The following is an 18,911-nucleotide window of genomic DNA, read 5'->3' as shown; positions in this document are numbered from 1 at the left end:
TTTTTTTTACTTTTCCCCACCAGCGTTTTTTTTTTTTTTTTTTAGCCACCGCCATAATTTTTGATCATTTTCACAAAAGTTTAATGGCCCACAGAATATTTTGTATGATATTTTGAATATTTTGTATGAATATCTGAACATGCAATACAGGTGAAACTCGCAAAATTAGAATATGTTGCAAAAGTTCATTTATTTCAGTAATTCAACTTAAAATGTGAAACTAATATATTATATAGACTCATTACATGCAAAGTGAGATATTTCAAGCCTTTATTTGTTTTGATGATTATGGCTTACAGCTTATGACAACCCCAAATTAAAAAATTGAATATTGTGAAAAGGTTTCCATAATCATCAAAATTATAACAAATAAAGGTTCACAGTCCTGAGTCGACATTTCATGCAGGAACATTAGGCCGTTGTCATTTATATGCTGTTTAATGTTATTTTACATATGATGATCACACATGATATCGCTTGTGTGTGCGTGTTCTTCGCCGTGTTTAGATCAGGAGATTCAGCTCTAGATCAGGAGACGTGTAACAGCGCCCCCTAACGCTTACAGTGGAAACACAGACATTTCCGTCAATGGCAAGAAAAGAGTTCAACTGGAATCTGTCAACATTTACAACATCTTTTCTCTTGAAACGTGTATGATACTAAAGGAGTCATCAAAGTCCAAACTGTGTAGTGTGTGGATCTGAACACTGCTCTGTTTACATGCTAAACACAATCGTGTGTGTGTGTGTGTGTGTGTGTGTGTGTGTGTGTGTGTGTGTGTGTGTGTGTGTGTGTGTGTGTGTGTGTGTGTGTGTGTGTGTGTGTGTGTGTGTGTGTGTGTGTGTGTGTGTGAGAGAGAGAGAGCGAGAGCTGGCGTTCAGACGGCTCGGTCCTGGTTCTTTCTCAGGTGTGTGTGTGTGTGTGTGTGTGTGTGTGTGTGTGTGTGTGTGTGTGTGTGTGTGTGTGTGTGTGTGTGTGTGTGTGTGTGTGTGTGTGTGAGAGAGAGAGCGAGAGCTGGCGTTCAGACGGCTCGGTCCTGGTTCTTTCTCAGGTGTGTGTGTGTGTGTGTGTGTGTGTGTGTGTGTGTGTGTGAGAGCGAGAGCTGGCGATCAGACGGCTCGGTCCTGGTTCTTTCTCAGGTGTGTGTGTGTGTGTGTGTGTGTATGTATGTGTGTGTGAGTGTGTGAGAGAGCGAGAGCTGGCGATCAGACGGCTCGGTCCTGGTTCTTTCTCATTTGTGTGTCTGTGTGTGTGTGTGTGTGTGTGTGTGTGTGTGTGTATGTGTGTGTGTATGTGTGTGTGAGTGTGAGAGAGAGCGAGAGCTGGCGTTCATACGGCTCGCTCTTGGTTCTTCTCAGGTGTGTGTGTGTGTGTGTGTGTGTGTGTGTGTGTGTGAGAGAGCGAGAGCTGGCGTTCATACGGCTCGGTCCTGGCTCTTCTCAGGTGTGTGTGTGTGTGTGTGAGTGACCTTGGAGTGGCGGCAGTGCTTAAACAGTGTGTCAGCGAGTGTGTTGAAGCGTGTCTGTGCCGATTATGAATGTTTCATTACTGCCACCTCAGCCTTTAGCGGTGAGCTTTCCACTAAAGCACACTGACAAATCCTCTTTCTTCTGGCCTTTTCTACCTCCGCTCGCTCTATCTCTCCTCCACTTCCTTTCTCTGCACTCGCTCGCTCGCTGGTACTCTCCATCTTTCTTTCCGCAGTTTTTCCTCTCTCTCTCTCTCTCTCTCTCTCTCTCTCTCTCTCTCTCTCTCTCTCTCTCTCTCTCTCTCTCTCTCTCTATCCCTCTCTCTCTCCTCTCTCTCTCTCTCTCTCTCTCTCTCTCTCTCTCTATCCCTCTCTCTCTCTCTCTCTCTCTCTCTCTCTATCCCTCTCTCTCTCTCTCTCTCTCTCAGTCTCTCTCTCTCTCTCAGTCTATCCCTCTCTCTCTCTGATGAATCTCCAGACAGCAGGGAATAATTGTAGTTGGGGCCGAGCGCTCGTTTTTCTCTTTGTTTGAAAGGCATGACAGGTACGACTTCTCCTCTGGTCTCTCGCCCTCCCTTCCTCCCTTACGCACAAAGAGCCAACAAAATAAGTCAAGGTTTACAAGGTCAACTCGTCTCGTGCTAAGCAGAGCTTTTCCACCGGCAGTATTTCGACTAAAACGTCAAGAGACAGCGGAGATAAATTTGGAAAAATGTCCCCGTGCTTTACTCTGATTCCTGCCGCTTGAAACTCTCCTCCTCTGAATACGAGAGCTTGTTATCTTATTGTCTTATAATAGCAGGCGAGTGTCGGCGCACTTCATCATGCCCTGCCCTGTTGAGTGTGTGAAAGTGTGTCACACACAGAGGAAGAAGAGGGGCACGGCAGATTAGGATCTGCTTTCTCGGGTGTGTTGAAACTCTCCCCGCGCTTCAGAAGAGTTTCTTTGACGGCAGAAACCACTTGCATGAGACCTTTGATATAAAACTCAGCTTGTGCCTTGAGAAAAAATGCATTTATAGAGTAAAACTGGCTTTAATGCATCTAATCGTTCATGGTGCTGAAGTTGTGGCATTTAAACACAAACAAAAAGAAATGCAGGCTTGCAAGCAGAGATTATAAAGGAATTTCTTCACCCAAAAACATCGTTTCAAACCATATGACTTTTTAAAAACACAGTTTAGAAGAATGTTACTCAATAAAATTGGTCCAAACGGGGAACAAACTGGCATTATCTGCTGAACATCCCCTTATGGTGCTTGTTTGCCTCATGTTTTGAGCTCGGCAGATTCAGGAAAAGAGCAGCGTGAACGCTCTACAAAACGTCTCATTTTTTAAATAAAAAGTCTGAACGCTTTAAAATGACACGAGTGCATTTAATTTTCGGAGCGAACTAGCTCCGCCGGACTAATCATAGCAAGCGGCTTCCGTTACTTTAAATCTCACCCACAAGCATCACATGAAACTTTGCAAAAAATAGATTTCCTTACTAAACAGAATATAGACGCGTCTGCTATAAACAGCCTCCGAGTGGCTCGACAGAAGTGCGTTATCTAGTCATAAACTTCTCTCGCGCTCAGCTACTGGATTTCATAAAACCAACATTGACTTTATAACGGCTCTTAATAAATATTGACCTACATTTTAATCACATGCTAATCTTGAGCGCTGGAGAGGTGACAGTTTATGGATGGCCGTGGATCATAAATTTTCCGGGTCGCATCTCTCTATCGAGTGTATCTGTTCCTCCGAGAGCCGTACGATTGATCATATTCATTAAAAATATCTACACACTTTGGCATTTCACAGCCCACTAAGCCTGTGCAAGTTTAAGAATAAGATGTAATTATTCTCCTAAAGCCAATATTAATTTCAATGGAATAATAAACTACTTGGATTAAGAGATTGATGAATTGTGCTTGTTTGTGTATGGGGTCTCAGACCCAATCATAGAAGGGGAAAGTTGAGTTTTTTAACAGCAAATTATAAAGAAATGTACTTAGTTTTATGAAAAAAAAAAAAAAAAAAAAAAAGATATATATATATAATCCAAAATAAAATATATCCTGAGTAGTTTTTTTAAACTAAGTTACCCATTTAAAAATATGATCTGTGACACCTTTAGTTTATTATATAATTGTGTTTGCCTGTATAAAATCACACTAGTTTTTCCACATACAGTATAAATGCATTTAAAAGCCCTGCATTGGATAGATAGTTTTTTTTGCATCAGCACATTTTGTCTAGTTAAATGTTCAGTGCATCTATTTCATGTTCATTTTGCATAAATAGGTTACTGAAATTGTTTCCAAAACACTAAAATCATATTCTTTTGATATTTTTAGCAGCATTAATTCTCCATATTCACCAATAAGTGCTCCTCTCGCCAGCTGTCTCAAAGCTCTGCTGCGCTATTAAAATCGTGTTTCACCGCAACCCAGGCGTTTCCAGAAACCTGCATCCATGCCACCGCTGAGCATTGTTTAAAGCCATGGGGTATTGTGGAATAGAATGAGGTCGACCAATCTTTTCAAAACTAATTATAATGTTTAAAAACCTAAACACCAGAAGCAATATTGGGCCAATAAAACGGAATTAAAAGCTCATTTCTGCGGGGTAATTGCACCACGCAGCGCTGATATTAAACACCTGGCATGTGGTGCAGCTCTGTTTCCACAGATGTGGAGCGATCCGACCCGAAGCCGACCGGTCAGAGATCAGGCACGCTATCAGCTGCCATGATGGCTTTGTTACAGGACATGATGTCATGATGCCTCTCTTCCCCGATTCGAACCGGCAGAGGGAATGGGAGAGTGATACAGATTGAGTGTGTCGTTGTAAATGGGGGGAGATTAAGCGGATATATTGTGAGTGTTCAGGGAAAGGCTTTCGGTTACAGCCAGGGCTGTGCGTACAGGAAGTGATGCAGACGTATACTGGGGTCAATGGGAGATCCGTTTACCTCTGAAAGTCACCTTTTGTCTTGCATCGCCACACCGGCCTGTCCTGGACGGGACCGCCGTATCAGTAACACCGAAGTTCTTTACATTACAGTTTTTACTGCGGAAATCTGGCTATATTTGTGTTCTTGCTTCTACCACAACCAGACAGTTATTTCAAGCTAGACACACTAAAAAGTACAAAAGTAATAATGATAGATGATGGTAATATCATGGTATTATGACATATCACATGGTACTAAATGTCATAATTAGTACTTTCAAAAATGTTCCTTGACCCCAACCGGTCCCACTTTATATTAAGTACTATGTACTTACATTGAAATTAACAATTTGATACAATGGACTGATTGTGTACATACATGTTTTTACATTGGACTTATATTTTAAAAATACCAGCATGTAATCACAGCGGTAATTCATTTATGTAATTACATTTGTAATTACAAAGTTGACCCTTCCCTTACACCTTATACCGACCCATACCAGCACACCTGCCCCTAACCTTACCCGTATCTCATCTCAATAGCAGCAATAGTGCTTTACAATACAACATGAACACAATAAGTACATTGTACTTATTTTTCGATGTAAGTACATAGTACTTAAAGCCACTTAATATAAAGTGGAACCGTACTAATATATGTTAGTTGTATGATGCTGTGAAATATAAAGATTATTCAAGCTAGATGTGTGGAAACAAAGTGAGGTGAGTTAGTGCATAAACATTTCTGTTTGTCAAGGCCGGCCTTAGAGAAACGGTGCACTTGTGCAGAAAGAAAAGCATTGATTTACTATCTAATGATTCCAATACAATGATCAATAAGGCTCTGTTGAAGAAACGAGAAAAACATCCACTCATGAATCTCCCGGTGCCTCGGACACAAAGGTCTTCTTGGCAGAACACGCATGGTTATTGAAGCAGTTGAGATCATTCTCGCAGGTTTTCACATAATGTCTCTCTAGGATTTGGGAAAAGGATAGCTTGGATTACACAAGTCTTTGACTTTAAAGGAGGATAAGATCTTTTTTGTATTGGCCTATACTTGCATCGTAGCCTGACTACACTCTCGATCAACGACTTATTGAAAGACACCTTGTAGATTCTCAACACATGGCTAGTTCCCCAATATCTACATCTTACATAGTCTAGTTTGGCAAATAAAAATGTTTCGGTTTAATAACTATGTATCCAAGACATCATTGGGGCCAGACTTGGCACAACTCTGGAGGCAAAGCTGTTGTTTTTGTTGTATGCCAACCTATGCCTTGAGGAGAACGATATCACCAGCGTCTGTCTAGACCCAGCTGAGCATTTGCTGCTTCTGCTGGGGAGGCAGAAAAGGGTCATAAAACCCAAATGATTGCCACCCAGACTTCCCCGGAGGTAGAGAGGCTTGAGTAGAGGATGGAAACCAACACAGGGCCAACAGTTTCCCAGAAGACCTTGAGGCTGAAACCTCAGATGCCACGCCACCTGTGGCGCACTGTCAACATCGTTTAGTGCATGTTATTATTGGGGTTTGTTTGTTCTCAGTGCATTTAAGACGCATTTGGAAAAGGTTTGTGTCCTTTTTGTAGGTCAGGCGATTGTCAATCTTTGCCAAGTGTTTAAGGGCTGCTCTATGGGAGTATGATATTGCGATGGTTTGATAGGAGATGGACTTCAATGCAGAGATCTAGTAGATCTGCGGATAGACCCTAGGATAAGACTTCTGGCTTACTGTAGGGATAAGCCGGTACCTTTATCTGTTTGAAAATTTGCTTTAGCGCGAGAGAACAAAGTCACTAAACATAAAATCAGACTACGCGGTTGTGGACTACAAGAATCCCTCTGGTTCCGGTGTCCCTGGAAAAGACTAGCGGAGTGGTACCCTTGTTGAGACTGTGCAACTGAAAGCTTTCCTATCTGTGTTCAGACATTTGCAAACAATACAGTATGTGACACCTGGCTGGCCCAGAAACACTACATCTGTGTTCCCACTTTATCTCCCGTTATCCAGGACCGGGACGGTCCCACTGGTTCCCACACACACACACACACAAATGGTTTAGTGCCACTTCAGGTTTACATGCCTCACATCATTAGCTATCCTCCCTCAATCTCAGACAAATAACAACCAGTCTCTCCTCTTCCTCCCCCCCAACTCTCTTTCTCTCCCTCCATCAGGGGCCCATTCATTACACGGTGACACTTTTACTGCCTCTACCTCTCCCAGACCTCTCTACCTCTCTGGAGAGAACAGATAGAACAAGAAAGAGAGCGAGAACAGGGAAGAGACTGAGTGGGACCAGAAATAGAGCGCCGCCCCACCTCCAATCCCACACACGCTCAACTCCAGTACAGAAGCTTGTTTGTTTATGAGTAGCATATTTTCAGACAACCTCTTTTCCCTTGGATGTGCAAGGAACACCTTGTCCATCTTTTGGTATCGCACCCCAAATACATGTGTGTGCGATTTCTGCATTGCATCATGGTCTCCTCATACAGTATGTGTGAGTGTGTGTGGGAGCAAACACAGATAGGCCACCTGCACGGAGAAGGGCACACTGTCTACATGTACATTACGCAACCCTGTTTGTGCAGGAGAGAATGTACTCTGAGCATTACACAATCAGTTCTTCAAATCACATGCTGGGTTTCTCACATGTTGGGAACAGATCAAGCCTATATTTTGTACAACTTTAGCATGTCTCATTTGTGACGCACTAAACCAGTTCAGTTGCATTTGTGTTGAAAGGGCGTCTGATTTTCTGCTGTGGAAAGCGCTAGAGTCGCTCTTATCCTCGTCTGCTGGTCCAGGTTATTGATTCCACTGGCCGCACAAGCGTGAAAGGGCGGGACAGGTCTCTTTTATGATTGGTTTCTTGATGTGTCAATTACTCTGTTGGAGTGAGTAATGCGTGTGACAGGCGGTTTGTTTATGGAGTTGTTCCGGGTCATGGTCAAAGCCTCACTAAACACACAGACGAAGAAGGGTTCAGCTTATGTCACTCCGGGGAAACTCACTCACCCCTGACTCACGAGATAGGAGACTTTCTTGGTTTAAATCCCTAGAGAGGTCCTTTTTTTTACTGGGGTGTAATATAAAATACTCTAGCTATTTTAGTTTTCACAATACATACTGTTAACCACTGAAAATAACAAATGCATGTAGTGTGTAAAACAGTGTCCACTGTATGCTGAGCATTCATCCTTTATTAGTTGTGATGTTTGTGTTGATTGTTCTTTTCTTTTTATGAATTTTGTTCTCAAAAAATCTCAAGAAATTCTCAAAGCATGTCTAAATCACTTTAAGATAATTGCTGTGATGTGTGTTTGAGGCCTAACTAACTTTTCATTAGGTAGCAAAACGTTGTAGAAAAAATGTCACACAGGGACTTTTTTTAAAAATCTGACTAAAATGAATAGATTAATCCTTTTTTTGAACTTGCTCATTAAAATGAATCATAAACTGACAGTGCTATTCGTTAACACTATTTTAAGGCCCAAAAACAATGTAAGATGTGATGGAGACACTCCCAGCTTTGTATACGACTACATAAAATCATGTTTGTTTGTTTTTTGAATTTGAATTTTGAATTATTAATTATTAATACATTTTCTCTTTCTTTTCAGACAGTGTAACACTGGAACGCTTCTGGCTTAGGGTGACCCACGGCTCCTAGACTGCCACAAAGCACAACCTCTCCAAAATCAACCCCTGATGAAGACAACGATTAGGAGAAGGAAGATGACAGAGGATTGAGAGAAATCAGAAACCCTTTATCAACCTGAGTGCCACTCCTCAGCCTTACCCACAATCCCCTTCTACTGACTCTATCCTGGTTTTACAGTCAGATGCCTCGCCAACAATGAAAAACAAATTAGGAAAGCCTTGAAACATCCCTGCATGTTTGATGATGCAATCCGGACAATAAAAGGAATTTGAAAAGGAACTTCCACCAGATATTTCCACACCACATGGACTCTTTTTGTGTCTCTGCCACTGACAGCCCTCCGGTTCTCGTACCAGATGTGGTTTTATTGTTCTTCAACATTAAGCCCAGCGTTTTATAAAAGATGGTGGGGAGGATCCAGCCAGATGGGGTCAAGAAAGACGACAGCTTTCAGATTCTTTCAGAACAGCAGCTTGTGTATATTGTGTACAGGATATCAATACAGGCTTATTCTTAGCAATGTGAAAACACCATGTTTGTAAATAGTTCACAAATTGTACATTTCCTGCATTATGTCTTTGTAGGTTACGCCGTTACATTTATTCAACATTTTTATCTGTACAGACGTAAAGGTTGACATTGATCTCCACACAGATGAGTATTTGTATGCCGTAAACATCCATTTAAACCATATAGACCCCTTCTAAAGACGATTCAAACATTATTGCTTGTTAAGGAGACATTTATAGAGTGATCTAGACCTAGTTAAAGCCTAATGCAGGATTGAGTGACTACGCCTTTGAGAACGAGAGAAACACAATTGAATTGAATCTCTCGCTGTCTCTCTGCATCTCTTTATCTGCTGTAGAAGTCCCAGCCCGTGTGGTTCTAGTTTCCGATTCTCAGATAACTTCCAAGCTTGATTGCCAACATCCTTGTACAGTCTAGAATTGCATCTTCTCATCGTTTTTGCCCCTTCAATCAATGATTACCCAATGCCTGAATCCTCTACGTAGCCGTGATGTTCATGTAGGCGACCCTGCGGGATCACAGGGTCCGGGCACCTGCGGGGGGTGTGGATCTCTCCTGGATGAGCCTCTCGCTGAGCTCCCACAGGCTTAGGGCGGCTGTGGTGTCCTGGGCCTGCGGAGAGGGCAAGCAGCGGAAGCAGTTGTTGAAGTACATCCCTCCGATTCCCTCCAGCTCCGGAGCCACGGCGCAGTAGACCGTAGTGGCCGCTCCCTGTTGCTGTGGAAACAAAAACAAAAATATCAGAATAAACTGAGCAAATATGAAGACTTTTGTTCCTGGACAGAGAAAGTGACAGCCGCAAAAACTGGGACGGGGCAATACCAAAGACACCTCTAACCATCTGAGACTTGCTTTCCCCCCTAAAACTGATCATGAGATAGGGGAAGTGCTTCACAGCCTGTCAGAAGACACCATGGGACAGACTGTGAGCTTGTTCAATTGGAGTTCCTGTTGTACTTGTACAATGGACACATGGCTGTCAGCAATCTGCATGCTGTCATATAGGTACCTGCCAAATACTAGTCTAGAAACCACCAAGATGAGCTGGTTTATGGTGTTCAATTCTGGCAAGTTCTATAAAAGCTTTTAAGGTGGACTCAATCCTCACGCTGTCTGAATGCTCTATCCACTCAAAGGTTAGCAGGAAAACAACCGAGAACAATAGTAATGACATGCACTTGCCGGTATCTCCTCCATAAGTAGGAAAAACAGGATATAATATCTCCGAAACTTGAACTGAGAAGCACTGAATTGGCAGGTTTATTGTATATCTCTTGTACACCTGCCAAGAATCACAGACAATGATCAACACACACAAACAGTATAGTTGTAGATACTGTACATAGCAGAAAGGCAGTGCTTTGGGGAAGTCTTGTAAAGACGACTGTGGGGCAGCCTGCCAAAACTGTCCATTCATCTCATGTCAAAGGGATTTCTGGATGTCACTGAGTCAATGGGGACTTTCTGTCACTGCTGGAGAAGGCGTCTACGTGTAGACTCATATACACACACAGACACACATTTAAATCTTAAAAAAGGGATCCAGCACAAAGATATCAAATTGAAAGACACTCAAGACAGGTTGGAGACACGTAACCCAAATCCCAGTATCCTCTGGTCAGGCTTCATGGAAAGCTCTAAAGAGCCGTTCACACTGACAGCGGTTTACAGCAAACAAAGCAACTGGAAGTAATTCGTTTTCAGTGAGATTTGTCAATCTGAGGTGACAAAAGTGACACAGACCATTTGGTGAGTTCAAATTTGGTGACAACCAAGATACACAATCCGCTGAAGTCCAGTGACAGTGATCGTTTTCAGTGTGAACCCACCTTAAGAAAGGAAGCAATTGCTGGAATCACTTTTCCAAGATGAAGAGGTGTGTACATTTAAAGTGTGTTATTTCAGCACCAAACTAGCAGAAAACAGTCCTCCCGTCTTCTGTCGTCGTAAAACGTGTAGTCCCCAATGCCACACCTTTGGACATGTTGGGCCACTCAAACAAACCGTTTGCACATTCAAATAAAATAATAAAAGACACTTTTAATTAGCTTTAATAGATTATAGCGCTATCACAGTGTTCAGCCAGGGTTTAAAGGCCAGTCTAGCAATTCCATCCTCATCCCCTAATGTAAAAAAAATCCTCATGAAACATCAAAATCAGTCATTTGTGTCTGGAACACAACATGTACGCCCCGCAGTCAAGCCTCTTTTAGGGTTTATTTTGTTTGTGCCCTCGGGTTTGATTGTTTACACCAAAACAAATGACTCTTCACGTCTCACAGATGCTCTGCACTTTTCCGCACGGCTGATCAGAGTCTAATTGTTGGGGACGGTAGGCTATCCCGGGTGTCTTGGGGAAAGAGGGCTGAAGATTCAGAGGAAAAGAAAAACATGTCAGACAGAATTAGAGCCGACGTGCAGTTCAAATGTTTCCAGACTGGTTTTTTATGTCCCTCCTCTCACAGAAGAAACCGTCCTGCGCTACTTCACACACGACTTCTGCAGGAAGTTAACTTCTGTGAGATGCACATGAAATGGACGGCCGCTTTATCTTCAAATAGTGCAGGAGCGTCTCAGATCTGAAAAAAGCGCAGGCCAACGTTTAGGAGATCGTCTGGCAGACGTTTACAGGGACGTACACCGATGGCCAACTCTTTAAACAGAACGCGAATACACACGCGTGCAACAGTACAAAGACATTGGCTCGTTTAAGGAGCCAAATCAACAGCTGTAGCTCAAGCTGGCAAAGACTGCGACAGAACGCTTGTTAGAAACACACACACACACACAAACTCGCAGGAAGAAAGCCAAGGCTGTAGTCAGATATTCAGTGCGCTCATCCCCATTTAACTCTAGTTTGTGTGTTTTTCTGTATCTGTGTGTGTGTGTCGGACCGAGCGTCTTTTGAAGTACACAGATGCTGCATGTTGCTTTGGTTAGTGCGGCAATAAACATGACATCAAAAGGATGGATCTTTCTGGAGTCTTACCTGCTTGTGCAGTGATAAGTTAATACATATTTGAAGCTGGGAATATGAAAGGACAGAAAAATGTCACTCAACCCCTCTAGCGAACCCAGCGCAGTGAGTCAATATGCAAAGATGCACTTTATGGATTCACTGCTCTTGTAATTACATTTAACGTAGTTACATGCACAAAAAAAGTGTTTGCACTCGTTCAAAGCTGTGTGAAATTATTTCCCTGGTTATAAAAGCGGCGTTGTGATGGGGAAATCAGCTAGATGTTGAGCAAATTGCCCAAAATGCCTCCTAGCTTTCGATTAGCTCATTAGGAATAACAAATGTGCTCTGAAATCCGAACCCAGGATATAGGTCTAGAAACCATAGGACTGCTTTGGAAGTATTGATTTTCATAATGCCCCAATATTTTATAACTTCACATGTTTTAAGCATAAGCTACGCTGGAACAAACAGCTGAAACCAGCCTGATGTGGTTTAACTGGTCTCGCATCCTGGCAAGGCCGCTGTTCATCTGGTTTACCACTGAATACCAGCTTGGTCTCTAGCAAAAAAAACCTCAGGCTAGTTGAAGTAGTGTTTTTTCTTCTTCAGCAGGGTCTTAAAAGCGGTGTCATGTTCTTCATGTGTCCTTGTTGTCGCCTCACCTTGATTAGAATACAGTGCCCGACAGCTCAAAGTTAACGCTAATACACTCCTCTCAAGCTCTATTGCATCACGCTACTTGGCGCTGCTAATGCCTTCTGTAATGACACACTGTGAAGACTAGCGTGACTGAGATTACCAGCGCTAATGGATGTGGAGTGCGATTTCAGCGCTGGCTAGCGCGCCGCCGTCCCTTAGCCAAACAATGGGCTGAAATGAATACCAAGCCACTTCCAAATGCGCTTTAGCCCATTCCCAAAGCCTGCCTAGTCTTCCTAGCGGATGTGAGATGCAGGGAGAACACATGGTTAAATCCCAGCAGCCCCATTTAAGAGCCGCGCCAACTGAATAGGGCTAAAACAGAGCTAGCGGTTAGCTTAGGAGACTTTATTACAGTAATCGCCGTCTGAATTACAGCTCAACTCGGATATGCTCGCCATACAGTCGGCTTGATTGTTCAATTGGGGTTTAGTACATGTGCTTTATTAGAACTTTGAATACATTCCCATCAAGCTTTCTCAGATGCATCTTCTCTAAATATAGATCTGCGATTGATCCATCGAGGCTGCAGACTGGAACGCCATTCCCTTTATCCGTTAGCAGTGGGACAATAATAGGGTTTCTAACCATGAGCCTCCCGCTTTGGTGTATTTAGCTGTGGGAGATTGGATTGTCAGACTGAATAAGAGAACATGGATCTTATTGCCGTTATGCTGAACCTCCTGGCGCTTGACCCCGACGGCCCTTTTGGACCGATAAGCTTTATGATAAAATGCATTAACATCCTGGACCGGGTTCAGAAGACTGAGATCGCAATAGAGCCACTGGCCGGTTAAACCAGTGGTTCTCAACTGGTTTTGCATCAGGACACAAGATTTATAATTGGACATCGTGACATCCCAACATAGCACTACAATTGCTTGTAGTTCAAAATGTGTGTTTTCCAAAGATGGGGATGAGGTATGTTGGTATCCGCCGAGATCTTCTAGTTTTGACCCATGAACGTGGCATTCGACACCAATAGTAAAGGACTAGAAGCTGATAAACGCTTCTGTTTCGATGCTAACCATGCACAATTATAGAGTTAGCATTGCTGTTCTCAATGTGGGCCGTGACCCACCAGTTCAGAACAACTGAAGTATTCAATACTTAAATTAAGCATATTCTGCATCATACAGGTATTCAAACTACAGGAAAACAGTTTGAGAAGTTTAGCAGCAATACTGACAACCAAACCAAAGCAAACAAAAACAAAGAGCAACACATGCATCCTCTTTTAAAGATAATTCACGAAACAAAGGCCAGAAATGGACACAAGATACGTCCATTATCTCAGAAGTCCTGCAATAAGAAACAACTAAATAACGTCTTCCTGTATCAAATGCAATGTTCAATGTGAAACCTCACGCATACAGATCCAAATACGTCGTTTTGTTTAGCAATAAATAACCGAGATGATAACATCAGGTGTGGACAGCGGGACTATTCCTCGCCGGGTTTCCACTTCTGCGGCGTTGTGATGGGAAGCCCCGCCCATCGTCAAATCTCATTGGTCCGCATAAGTGTATATTTAACAGCAAAGATGTTCATAGTGTCTGGTTAGTGTAGTGTTTTGATTAAGCGTTAAACGGGTGTTTCGTGTTTCCTGACGCAGAACGGACGCCCTCGTCACACACACCTGGAGATCTGACTGTGTGTAGTGTACAAATGTGATTTAGTCCCTCTTCTACCATCAGTGTTACAGTCCTGTGCCGGCTGACGTTAACTAGTACCCCAGTGAACGGGCGTGAACCTTCTCCCATGTAGTTTCTCCAACACACACACACACACACACTCCTGGTGTGCTCAGTATAGAGCATCTGATCAGCTGAGTCCCGTCAGATCTTCAACGGTAACGTCCCTCTGTTTCCAGAACGGTTGTGTTGGGTTTTCCACCATTGCTGCATGTATAAGTAAACGAGATGTAAATGTCCCGCCTCATGTCGTCCGCCTCGCTGTCGCCGTGTTGTACATCTGTAAATATCGAACAGCTATGCATGCTGACACTCTAGCAATTGTTTCAGGTACTTTTATAATCAAAATAACGCATATGGCATGTGCTAAAAAAAAAAAGAACTGAATTAAGAAAAAAAAAAAGGAACATAATACAACGATTGGTCAAATAAACATGATCTCATAAACAGAAAAATTGTGATTTTGATTTGATTATTTTGGTATCTGGCTGTCATTCGCACTGTTTTCTCCCATGTTATCCTTCAGACATTTGTGTACGAGGGTTGAGGCAAACACACATCGACAGAATGAACATATGCAAACCTCATATGCTCATAGAACATTAATAACTAACTATTATGTGTATTTTATTGGTATTTTGTTCATCTGTTATGAAGTGTATCCTGGTTTCCTGACTGTAACAGCCAAACATAAGGCACTTTTTTTTTTTTTGAAGTACATGTCAACATGTATATTGCCGTACATGGCCATGGCTTGAGTATTGCGGTCAGTTTTGCCTCAGCCCTATGCAATGACCTGTACATTTATACCTAATCCAGAGACTATTCTATGAAGGAGATCATGGATCCAGTGGAGGAGGAGCGACTGTTTTTTTAGGAATGTTTATTTTCGATTCATGACGACCATAGTTGCAGGTGTCTGATTTTTAATCTGTGCTAAAGATATTTTAAATTTAATAAATAATCATTGTAACAAGATGTTTAGTGTTTCGGTTCTTTGCCATTACATGTGTTATTCAATTAGGATGGTTTAGCAAAATTCGATCTGATAGCGACTCTACACATCAATGTGCCGCAGAATTATTTCCCATAGTTCAACACTAAAGCTGACAACGGGACAATCTGCTGGCCATCTGCCCGTGAGGAGCGACGTCTCTCTGGATTGCATTGACTCGACGGACCTGCACTTTATATAAAGACGGAGCGGATTATTGTCCCGCAGACTGTTATATTTAACTGTTATGATACCAGAAACTGAGAGGTTGCAGTGCACTGTAATAAAACGTTTTCACATTACTTTACATTAATAATTTAAACAATTTCAACTTTTTGTAAGAGTTATACAAGATTCAACTAAAAATGTTTTAAAGTCAGTTTAATATAATTTAAGTTGAAATGACTTGTACAGCCAATTTGACCATCCTGAAAAATGTAAGGCCGCAACTGAACTGGTTTTAATGAGTGTAATCTGAAATACTGGACATTATAATCGCTCTGATTACAATAACATGTTGTGTTGAAAAGCGTCAGTTATACAGTAGATCCAACAGAACCTCCCTCAGTCCAAACCCCAAAAGTTCATCTCGACCACAAAAGACCATGAAAAACCACTCTCTCTCTCTCTCTCTCTCTCTCTCTCTCTCTCTCTCTCTCTCTCTCTCTCTCTCTCTCTCTCTCTCTCTCTCTCTCTCTCTCTCTCTCTCTCCCCCTCTCTCTCTCTCTCTCTCTCTCTCTCCCTCTCTCTCTATCTCTCCCTCTCTCTCTCTCCCCCCTCTCTCTCTCTCTCTCTCTCTCCATCTGTTTTCCTCTCTTTCTCTGGTTTTGTTTACCTTAGCATTCAGCGAGTCTCTCTCTCGGAGCCGACAGCCCATCTGAGCGTGCTCCGGCCAGCTGTGAGCGGGACACTGGGTAAAGAGTCAACAGAGCCGCTGCCATTCTCTCTGCCCAATGAACCGCCGGAGAGAGGATTTACACCACAAAACACACTTCACAAACTCTCAACACACACACCTCCGCGGCCCGTGGCCCGAAAAACACAGGAATAATGGCCCTTTCAGAGCGAGGGGGCTGGGATTAAACCATCTCTCTCTCTCTCTCTCTCTCTCTCTCTCTCTCTCTCTCTCTCTCATATATATATATATATATATATATGTACACAGGCGTAGAGCAAACAGATGAGGCAGACAGACAACAATATGGAGCATCTACACTGCAACTGTGAATAGACTGAACGTTAACAGGACGACACCTGGAGGTCAAGGCAAAATGGAGGTCAAGGCACTAGAGAAAGAAAGTCGACCACATTATGCTACCAATTTGACTAGAGAGAGAGTCAGGCGCACTATATAGAGGTTATTTGTGTGACGTCACCGTCGGCCGGAGTGACTGCGGTCACACACACTGAGCAACAGCGTTGGTTTTCAGTGTGAATGCCGCACAAAACGCATCTAAACCGGGAAAGGGCTTTGAGACTGACTATATAACTAGATTTGACAATAAACAATATTTGCTGATTTATATAACATTGATAAGTGATCACATGAAGATCGGAGCGGTCCCGGTGTCCTTCCGAGCGGACGAGCGCAGTCTTAACACACCACACGGCAGGAATATCTGATCCGATTATTTTACGATAATCGGAGCATCCTTAAAGGGATACTCCACTTTTTTGGGAAATAGGCTCATTGTACAACTCCCCCAGAGGCGTAATGATATGACGAAGCACCTGCCGTCAACAAACCAACGTGACGACCTGCTTGCACAGGGAGCGTGCCTTGTAGCATGGAGACATTTGTGAGAGACGATTTAGATGACATTTACTTTGGTGCTGATCCTGAACCGTATTTATTAAAACTACACAAACTTAGTCCCGGTCATGTTGGAAGTTACCGAGCTGGGGACTATTTTCAGGTGCTTCGTCATATCATTACGCTGCTGCACCCATGGTACGGCCGCACAGTTCCTGGATTCTTACGCCGGAATGAGAGTAGTTCTAGCCATATAGGCTTGGAAAATCACAACTTTTCACGGTGTAACTACAGAAGAGTCAAGTTTTAAATAGGAAAAATATTGAAACTCGTTGGTCATTTTGAAAGAAATGCTACTGGACTCATCAGAATCAATGATCTATGCTAAGCTATGCTAAAACTGGTACCGTCAGACCCGGAGTTCGGCTGAATGGATTCGAAAACGGTAAAACTGTTTAACTCTGGGGGAGATGTAAAATGAGCCTATTTACAAAAAAAGTGGAGTATCCCTTTAAGATTGTCGGAAGGGGCGAATCGGGGCTAAAATCGGCCTAATTATCCTGCCGTGTGAACCAGCCTTAAACTGATAATGGTTTGTTGTACTGGTGTCTTCACAGTTTCCCCAGTTAACTCCAGCGGCTCTTCTGCCGCTCAGGGTTCTGTCAAGTTCACAGACCCTAAAACACACAATACAACGTGTACTTCAAAAATACAGGGACGACACCTGAACGTTAGAGAAATGATCAGGGGAAGTGGAGAGAGACGCAGAGCTAACAGCTTTTACAACACTTTGCTGATAAAAGCTGAACAATCAGACGTGGACAGTATGACTGGCTCATCTCTCTCTCTCTTCACGGACGGGGATGATCAATGTGCGCAGGACTGCCAGTGAATGAGGCTTGATGATTACACTCTCGTATTCTTTGTCAGGGCCATAAGGTAGCAGGACCTTGCCCCACCACATGCATTAAATCCTATTAAAACCGCCTTCATTATGGCGGAGGCCTGTGTGTAATGGAATGGGGAAAGGCGCCCTCGTTCTCCCCCGAGTCTCGTTCTGCTGATGCCGGAGCCCATTCCCACAAACCCATTCCCACTCTCTCAAGGGTGAGTAATAACAGTCCTGCCGGCGCGGTGCAGGGAGAGCGCCAAACCCCGGATCCGTCCTCGCACTTCCAGCTCGCTATTGTTTTAAACATGCAAGTATTCCCTAGACCACAACATTTATTAATATTGATTTACATAAATAAAAATGTGCACATTCATGTCTTGTACTTGCTTGTTGTACATGCAACACAAATTATTTAACATGCAATGACAGCAAATGAGGTATGGAAGCTGGTTTCGCCACAGAATAACACGTCATTGCAACTTTTATCTCACAATTCTGACTTTTTTTTCACCCAATTGGGAGATATAAACTCATAATTGCATGATATAAAGTCGCAATTGCGTGTTATAAAGTATAAACACGCAAATGTTGGAAAAAATTCAATTCAAACGTGTATTTTTTCCCTTAGAATCAGACCATATAACTAGCGAATGCAACTTTATATCATGCAATTCTGACTTTGTATCGAGAAATAAAGTCAGAATTGTGAGATGTAAACAATCAATTGTGATATAAAAAGTCACAAATTCTGTTTAATTCTGTGTCGGACACAAGCGTCCACAATGAACTCCAGAAAGCATGAGGCATGGTTTGCATGGATCAGTTTTACATGCACTAAAATGTTATGATGCTTCTTGTAAATCTTGACAAGCCCTGGTCAAGAGCAGTGTGAACATTTCTCAAAACGCCTCCTTTCGTGTTTTACAGAAGAAAGTCAGTCATATGGGTTTGGAATGACCCGGTGTGTGAATAATGACATTTTCTGTTATCCCTTTAATAACCGCCTCTGATATCGCATGATTAATAAGTATGTTGTTCTAAAAAAAAAACAATGTTTTTCATAAAACAACCCAAGCTCATTTTTTTGGGACATTTCTGAAAAATTATAAGTTATTGCTATAGTAGGACTTGCACCCTAAACAGATTAATGTGAATCTGGCAATATTTTATTATGTTGGTTGTTTGGCAATGAAATTTCGGTGAGTGGCACGGAAAGGTTAAATCACGTTTGCACCAACACTAAACCCAACCGATACTGTTAACACAAGCAAACATGAGATGAAAACACATTTGCTGAG

The 18,911-nt window shown here is 42.6% G+C and overlaps 2 protein-coding genes across 4 annotated transcripts in view; one reads left to right on the top strand and one right to left on the bottom strand.

Moving 5' to 3' along the window:
- mafb (MAF bZIP transcription factor b) overlaps positions 1 to 9,718 on the top strand; it is a 97,232-nt gene extending 87,514 nt beyond the window's left edge. The window contains exon 3 of one of the 3 annotated variants that reach the window (XR_013796463.1): positions 8,048 to 9,718. The gene's annotated coding sequence lies outside the window, so the exon portion shown is untranslated. The remainder of the gene's footprint in view (positions 1 to 8,047) is intronic. The other 2 variants (XM_079603342.1, XM_079603343.1) reach the window with 2 other exon arrangements.
- The window catches only part of wwox (WW domain containing oxidoreductase), a 236,378-nt gene continuing 225,569 nt past the window's right edge, over positions 8,103 to 18,911 (bottom strand). Inside the window, exon 9 of the mRNA XM_079603341.1 lies at positions 8,103 to 9,336. Coding sequence (XP_079459467.1) covers positions 9,136 to 9,336 — 201 coding nt within the window. The 3' untranslated portion in view covers positions 8,103 to 9,135. The remainder of the gene's footprint in view (positions 9,337 to 18,911) is intronic.

Source organism: Phoxinus phoxinus, assembly GCF_949152265.1.
Source record: "Phoxinus phoxinus genome assembly, chromosome: 25".
Lineage (NCBI taxonomy): Eukaryota > Metazoa > Chordata > Actinopteri > Cypriniformes > Leuciscidae > Phoxinus > Phoxinus phoxinus.
This window is presented reverse-complemented; position numbering and strand designations above follow the sequence as displayed.